This window comes from Mya arenaria, chromosome 5, assembly GCF_026914265.1.
Source record: "Mya arenaria isolate MELC-2E11 chromosome 5, ASM2691426v1".
NCBI lineage: Eukaryota > Metazoa > Mollusca > Bivalvia > Myida > Myidae > Mya > Mya arenaria.
Genome location: NC_069126.1, coordinates 22,805,849 through 22,813,472, shown reverse-complemented (window position 1 = coordinate 22,813,472; position 7,624 = coordinate 22,805,849). Strand labels below are relative to the sequence as shown.

The 7,624-nt window shown below is 34.5% G+C and overlaps 1 protein-coding gene and 2 long non-coding RNA genes across 3 annotated transcripts in view; 1 reads left to right on the top strand and 2 right to left on the bottom strand.

Annotated features, from left to right (window-relative positions):
* Positions 1-440, bottom strand: part of LOC128235535 (acetylcholine receptor subunit delta-like) — a 2,553-nt gene extending 2,113 nt beyond the window's left edge. The window contains exon 1 of the mRNA XM_052950349.1: positions 423-440. Coding sequence (XP_052806309.1) covers positions 423-440 — 18 coding nt within the window. The remainder of the gene's footprint in view (positions 1-422) is intronic.
* A 4,428-nt stretch (positions 441-4,868) lies between these two features.
* LOC128236178 (uncharacterized) lies at positions 4,869-5,810 on the top strand. Its single transcript, XR_008261280.1, has 2 exons — positions 4,869-4,934; positions 5,564-5,810. It is a non-coding gene; the product is annotated as an uncharacterized LOC128236178 (long non-coding RNA).
* Positions 5,223-6,862, bottom strand: LOC128236177 (uncharacterized). The gene is made up of 3 exons (XR_008261279.1): positions 6,657-6,862; positions 5,904-6,314; positions 5,223-5,660 (listed from the first exon to the last, which is right to left on the bottom strand). It is a non-coding gene; the product is annotated as an uncharacterized LOC128236177 (long non-coding RNA).
* Between the last annotated feature and the right edge of the window lie 762 nt (positions 6,863-7,624).

The window sequence follows — 7,624 nt, the reverse complement described above, 5'->3', positions numbered from 1 at the left end:
ATCAACCTAGATTATAACGGTATTTGTAAATGAAAGTGTCACTTAGAGCAAAAACCAACATGTTAACCTCGACTCTCTAAAACATTAATACTCAAACATTAATAACTGAGGTGAGCGTAAGAGTTTCTGAAATGGTTCTCTTATTATGTTTGCTTCAATGTCGTTATTTCTGATACCTATTTTTTTTCAACACAGTTTTCGACTGAGGTAAGTGTCATTCAAGCTCAGATTTTTTTGAATTTTCTATTAGACTTGATCGACCCAAGCTGTATTTACATATTGAATGAACGTCAAAATTAGGCGATGTAAGAACAAGAAATGTTTGAAAAATAGTGCCATCTGTTTCCGAAAACCTGTGAGAAGAATTTGCTATTTTAATGTCAGTTTACTTGTTATTTTTAATAGGAAATGTCATTCAATACCACATTGTTATGTCTCATTTTTTTATGTTCCAGACTTCATACCAATCAAATCCAAAACATAATTTTAAAGATTGGCAAAGATCAATGACAAATGATAAGACATATATATTACGCTTCATAAGACATAGTTGACTATGGCTTTGGGTTGAAAATTGCCGCAGTGAAAATTATTATCCTTAGGCAATTATTCTTCCCATTGTGGCAATAATCAACTCAAAGTCATGGTCAACCATGTACTATTATATAAATAAACTAGTTTAAATCAATATCGAGAAGACTCTTGATGCAGTACATCTATAATTTCACAGACTAGTTCAAGGCGGTAATCTAATCGTTAGTCGATAAGGCTATTTTGATTCGCTTCTGGCCAGTTTGTGGTGTTTGTACGTCGGTATGTTGTGCTTGTATGTAAGTACAATGGGGCAATCTCATTAACAAACGTACGACTAAATATCGTTAGATCAAGAACTTCGATTTGGTATTATATAACTGGGTAACATAACAAATGTAACAGAAATTGGACTTGTAAACTAAAACAAACTTACCATTTCATTATGATTTGTACGACATATAAAAATTACTACGCAGTGATACATATTCGAAGTTTCTGTTCGACACGGTCGTTGGTAAGAGGGTCTCTAATAGTATGAAGCTGCTTTGTTCAAGCTTTAACCAGGTTTATCATTCAGAGGTTTCTTGAGTTTTGTGAATTTGTTGTAAATTGTCTACACGCTACGGATTGCACTTTCAGGGCTTTGCCAACTAATAACTGTTTATATATGAAAAGTAATGCATAAACAGACTTAAACAACACTTTAAACACAATAAACATATATTTTACATTAACAGCAATAAGTGTTTAAGATAAAATAAAAATGTTGGTTCAGTAGGATTCCATAAAATAATATTTCGATATGTAAAAACACAAATTTGTTTTCTTAAGCACGGCAACGGGAAGTCTGTGTGCACAGCTAAGGTATTTCTATTCTAATATTTGAGCTTAATACAACTCAAGATGATGGCCTGAAATCTTAAATGCATTAACAAAATCATGCTAAGATGACGTCGTACCAAAATTAATTGAACATTTGCAAGTTGTGTAGTCACATCAATCAGTAGACGTTTTTTTGGGACAATATTCGGAAAAAGACATTGCTTCTTTGGCTAGTGCTATTTTTTTCTTAAAATATTCAGTATAAGGAATTCCTAATTCAACATCAAAATAAAATTAAATAATTTTGATTTATTTTAGAATGAGCTTAAATTTAACATGTTTAGGTTCTATTGATTCTTCAACGAATAAAATCAATTTCTTTTCATCCAAAATGTCAAGGTCACGTTCACGATGCAATCTCCATTCATGTTGCACACTCCATTCACGATGCACTCTCCATTCACGATGCACTCTCAGTTCACGATGCACTCTCAGTTCACGATGCACTCTCAGTTCACGATAAACTCTCAGTTCACGATGCACTCTCCGTTTACAATGCATTTTCCATTCACGATGCACTCTAGGTTCACGATGAACTCTCAGTTCACAATGCACTCTCCGTTAACGATGCACTCTCCATTCACGATGCATTCTTCATTTACGATACACTCTCAATTTTCTATAAAGCCCTCAGTATAATCCTTACGGCTTTTATTAATTGTTCCAAAGCGGTAGCTCAATTATTGAAAATGTAATGCTTGTTATGTTTCTTTTTGTATTGCTCCGTTGCCTTCAGTTCGAAGGATCTACTCTGGCTCGCAATTATTTCAACAAGACGTAGGCTTATGTAAAACAACTGAAAAGGTACCACACATAAGAATGCATTGCTGTTTTGGTCGTATTACATGTGCTTACGTTGTACCCGGGTGCCATGTGAATATCTACGGTCGATGATATACTGGTACCCGTTCATGTTATACCTATTCCAGACAAATAGAAATAATACAGCTTATAATGCTTATGTGTAATAACGTTCCTGACTTGACAAGTTACACACCTACTTTAAAGGCCCGCATTAGTTTGTATAATGTATATAATAAACAAGTTGTATATTGTACATACGCATGGAACGACAACATTTCAATATGTTATGTCTAATGGCAATATGTATAGCTAACCGCGAACATTTCGATTGTAAGATGCACATCTTAAGTATTATTAATTTCCTTTCCACGGAAATGTACGTAGCTCTAATACTCCATCGCAAAGTGTTCCACAACACCTTGCCATCAAGCAGTTTGAAGCGTGAGGTAACATGCAATCCATTCACATTGCTTGCGAGCATTCATGCCAAGGATAAACACCATTGACAGCACTTCTTTAAATTAGACCTTTGATTAAAGTATTTTCATATTCAGAAAACGTTGACAACATTATTATGTTTCGGTTTTAGAACATGTTTGTTGAAATACATTTAAAAAGAATAATTTTGCTCCATCCACGATTTTGTTTTGAACAACATTACAAAAATACTGAAATATTGTTATACATTTGCTCCTAATTATTCTTGGCTTTACACAGCATTCCTTAGGCGTATTCGTCTTTGCCAATTTGAAATATGTCTAGTCAAAGCTGGTCAAAGCTTTCAATAGTTATCCCACCAAAAATTTGATTATAGCCTCGTGTATAGCGTATCGATCGTTCAAATATACAACTTTAGAAATAGATATTGACATATAAATTAATACATACTCACTTTTGTTATGTACGCCCCCCCCCCCAAAAAAAAAAAAAAAAAAAAAAAAGAAAAGACAAACGCGGATAGAAAGCATGTTTCGAAGAGTGTTAGTAGCTGGGGTGTCTTTTGCGTTCATTTTAATTAACACCTCAATCATATTAGTAATATCACTTTCAAAGCCGGAGCCGCTGTATATGCCGGCGATTACTTTATATGTTTTAATGTTAACACTGCAAAACTGAAAAGAATGGAAAATAATGACATACGTTTCAACATAAAATCACATTTGTATCAGCAAACTATGTTTCTTCCGAAAATTTCAAACGCCATCTCTTGAATTCCAGTCTGTTTTAAGTGATTTTTGGGTCAAATAGAGAAATTGACATCACTGGTAGCGTCTTCGAGTAGCTGGACGAAGAACATTAAAGTATAGTTAGCTAACTATAGTTTTGTGAATGATTATTTCGTCTAAATCGTATTTCATTCATTTGTAGACCTAGTTAAGCCTGTAATTATGCGAGCGGCTTCTTATTGAAGTTTTTGTCAGATTTCGTATTCATCTACCCTTATACACCCTAAATCACGGAGGCAAAAAAATATGTATGTTCTATATATCATTGAGTTTGTTTCCACTTATTTTGAATTTTGTTGCCATGGAGTTAGTACCTAAAACGCTGGTGTTCTTATTTGAGTTACATGATCGTGCTATTTACAGTCATCACTGAATAATCGGTGGATTTATAAGTCCGAAAGGGTTAACAAATGCGTAATTAGACGGTCTCAACGATTGTTTTCATTCCTCGCCCTGATATTTACAAATAATTAACAATCACTGGCACATACTCGTAATTGCTTTGTATGCAAAACGTCTTTCGTTAAAATTTAACTTCTTAGCCCCTTTTTTATATTCAGATACATACTGAATTGACCTTACGACAGGATTTGATTGACAGGTCCTATCAGTCAATCAGAATGCAGGGCTGATAATCCGTGTTGCTATCCGCCATTGTGTCCGTCAAACTGACCAGAGTCCGTCATATACATGCGCTGGCAATTCCTCGCCTTTTTAAGTATTATGGTAAAAAGGTGTTGTCATGGCACTTGTAATTCGGATACAAGGTAGCCAGGCCGACTAAAGATGGCTTCCAATTCGTTCCGTATTCGAAACCAGCGAGTTATTTAGAAAAATGCAAGTGCTGTATCAGACTGTGGAAGACCTCATCAACAGCTGAACTTGGAAATTTTGAAAGATCGTTCAAAGGCGAAACATCTATGCGTCTGTACAAAAGTATGTTTTTGAACAAAACTACTTATTTCAATCCGCTCAAAATTTATTTAATACTGAAATTGTCCGTGCATGACCTAAATAAGTGTTACTATTTTTAAACTATAAACATCGTACATTTATGCTTTGGCTTGTGTTGTCAAATCGGCATTAATGGCCATTTAATATCAGGTTCAACATGGACACGATTGATTTCATTCAAGATAGAGGTATTTTTGTTGATACCGTTGTGTAGTTTTTATAAACTGCTTTGCTTTCAAAGTAAATCAGGAAATATCGTACAACTAAATTTTTGTCCGAACCATCGCATGCTTCCGAATCTCATCTACTCGTATGGATCCTATGTAAACAATGGCTTTTGTAGCTGTCATTCCAACACATTTCATAGATTTCTTATTTTCATATCAACACTTTGTCGACGGGAAATCCAATCAAGAAAACCCTGACCCTCAAGCAGCTACTGACCAGCTCACACCAGCTAGGGCTCCTCCAAAACTCAGATAAATATTTGAGCCACCAAAAAAATACGAGAACAGATCGGTCTGAATCGTTAAGGTATTATTTTCTGTATAAAACAATTTATTTCACTGTACATTTAAATCAATTATTATGTTCATTAGAACTTGATTCTGCCAAACATGTGCTGTAAAGACTTAGACTTGTTATGAATAAAGAACAAGTCAAACATGTACATATTTTCATTGTTATTCTTATATTTTGGGCCATTTACGTAAATCTACAATATTTAATGATAGTTCATCTAATGTTCAGAGTCCGGATCACATGCACACTCGATTAATAGTATTCTTAAAGTTGCACTCTCACAGAATTCTAGTTTGACACTTTTCGTCTCAGAATCGGCTTATTTTGGCATTCTTTAAATTAAGACCTAATATATAAATCACAAAGCAAACTTCTCCGAGCCAAAATATTATAAATGCAATCAAATCCTGTGTAAGTTGTCAAAGTGATCAATCTGTGAAAGTGCAGCTTTAACAGTGAAAAATAACTTCTGCTAATGCTATATATTTTAAAATATATTTGCCATTGCAATAAAGAGATATTCACCTACAATATCATACATAAACACCAAAGAAATATCAAAGTTTAAGTAATGTTTGCAAAACAACAATGTATTTAATAAATCTGATATTAAATATGCAACAACTGGTGTTATAATCCAGAACTGGAGCTAACATCATAGAGGTACATCCTTCCAAGAATCCATCAAAACAACATGCTGAACAACTTCAAGAACTCTCTTCAAAAGACCACACTTTCCTGAAATAAATAAAAGATGCCAATATTAAAATAAATCAGTTACATGTATTGTTAAATATTTTAATACTAGCTGTAAATGCTACTGCCTTTGATGTTTGCTTCCTACATGTATATCATAATGAAATATTGACAAGATAATAGCTAATGTTTTGTGGTTGTTGTTTTTCTCTGGACAAATAGTCCATTACTTTTGTACAGCAAAGTAAACCTAAATGTTATAAAAAGCTTTAAAATAGGTCCTACCGATTATTTGTAAAACTTGTCATCACTGGTTTTCTCTTGCGGTTGACATTGCCTGGACTGGCAAATATCATGTGTGTGTGGGGGGGGGCGGTTTCCGGTCTTATGCTAGGTCCCCTGTTGCGGTAGGCTTGTTGAAGACAATAATAAGCCAATAAGAGGACTTCCTCATCTCCATCAATCAGAATACTTTAATGGTGTCAACGGTAAATAGCAGGAGACCCTCCACCAGCCTTAACCGGTAAATGGGGGGAGGGTAGTGTGTGTGGGTTAGAACCAGCTGCCCGGTCAGTTTAGTTGGTTAGAGCGCCGGGCTAGTGTTCTGGTGGTTGTGAGTTCGAGCCCCACACCGGGGGCAATTTTCCTCCCAGGTCTACTTTTACAGCCAGAGTGTGTGAACATGTTCCACAATTTCTGTAAGAACAAAAATCAAAGCATGTGAATGTTTGAGCAATGCAAAAGTTACAGATTGGTATCACCCACGATTGTCACTTGTCAACTATTACATTATTATTCATAAAGGGGAGTGTTCAATCGCTTAGAATTGTAACTTTTTATGAATAACTCCAATAAACCATTTCTGCTCATACTATATAATACAAGGTTATACTGTATAGCTGGCATGTAACTGTTATTTAATGTCACTTCCGGGTTCCCCATTCGGGCCATTTATGATTTACTCATATTGTGCGATGATTTAATCTTTAATTCAACAATACTGTAAGAAGGACCGGTGTTATTAAAAGTTAAACTTACCCTTGTTTGCATTTACAGTATGCGTCACACACACGCTTTTCCTTTGTATCGATGTCAATGTTGACAACATGGCGGCTATCCGATTTTCTCTGACTTGGATAGATTTCACCCCGTCAATGTTAGATATCGTCATTTTCTAAAGATATATCGAGCCTTCCGATGTAGCAGCCAGTTACAAATTCCTTTGACTTCTATTTTTTTCGCATTGTAATATCACATTTAGATAATTTGTCAGGAATATCGGAAAGCGAAACGTTTGTTTGACGGACATAGACAGAGTTCGCTCCCTTGATATCAGGGGGCGTGGCTTAGAAGCCGCTGTCGTAAGGTCAATTAATGCTACCTGTGTTTTTTCAATAACAAATTATAATCTGCAATCTCTATAATATATTCAATCTCTTAACAAATGTCAGCTTTAACACGATCAAGGTAAGCTTATACTATTTATTTTGGCATTATTTAATTATGTGCTCATTTTTATAGTCTGGGACGTCTAAACTTAATAATTTTAAATTTAATCTCGACAAACTTTTTTTTGTTTGTAATTAAAGTTTTAGTTAGTAATTTAGCTAATTAAAAGGAGATTTTTAAAACTGGTATGCTTAAGAAATTTTGAGAAAATAGGGCAAGCAAGCTAGTTATGTTCAAGCAATGTATTCCATCAGATATTGAGTCCCATGATCAATTCGAAAGGATAATTACATCGTCGTCACCTTCATAACAACAGGTAGTTGCTTCAATGATTGCCATTGTAATATACTACGCAACGAATGCTCGTTGAACGAACCAGCGCAGTCATTTTACGACATTTTCAGTAAACATTCTTTTTTCTTTTTTCCTGTATTTACTTAGATAACATTCGGTTTTGAACTTTCCTTTTTCCTTCACTGATTATGTGCCAATTATTAATCAACATTATACAGGAATAAGACCATTTATTCAGTATCAATATATAATTTATGACATTT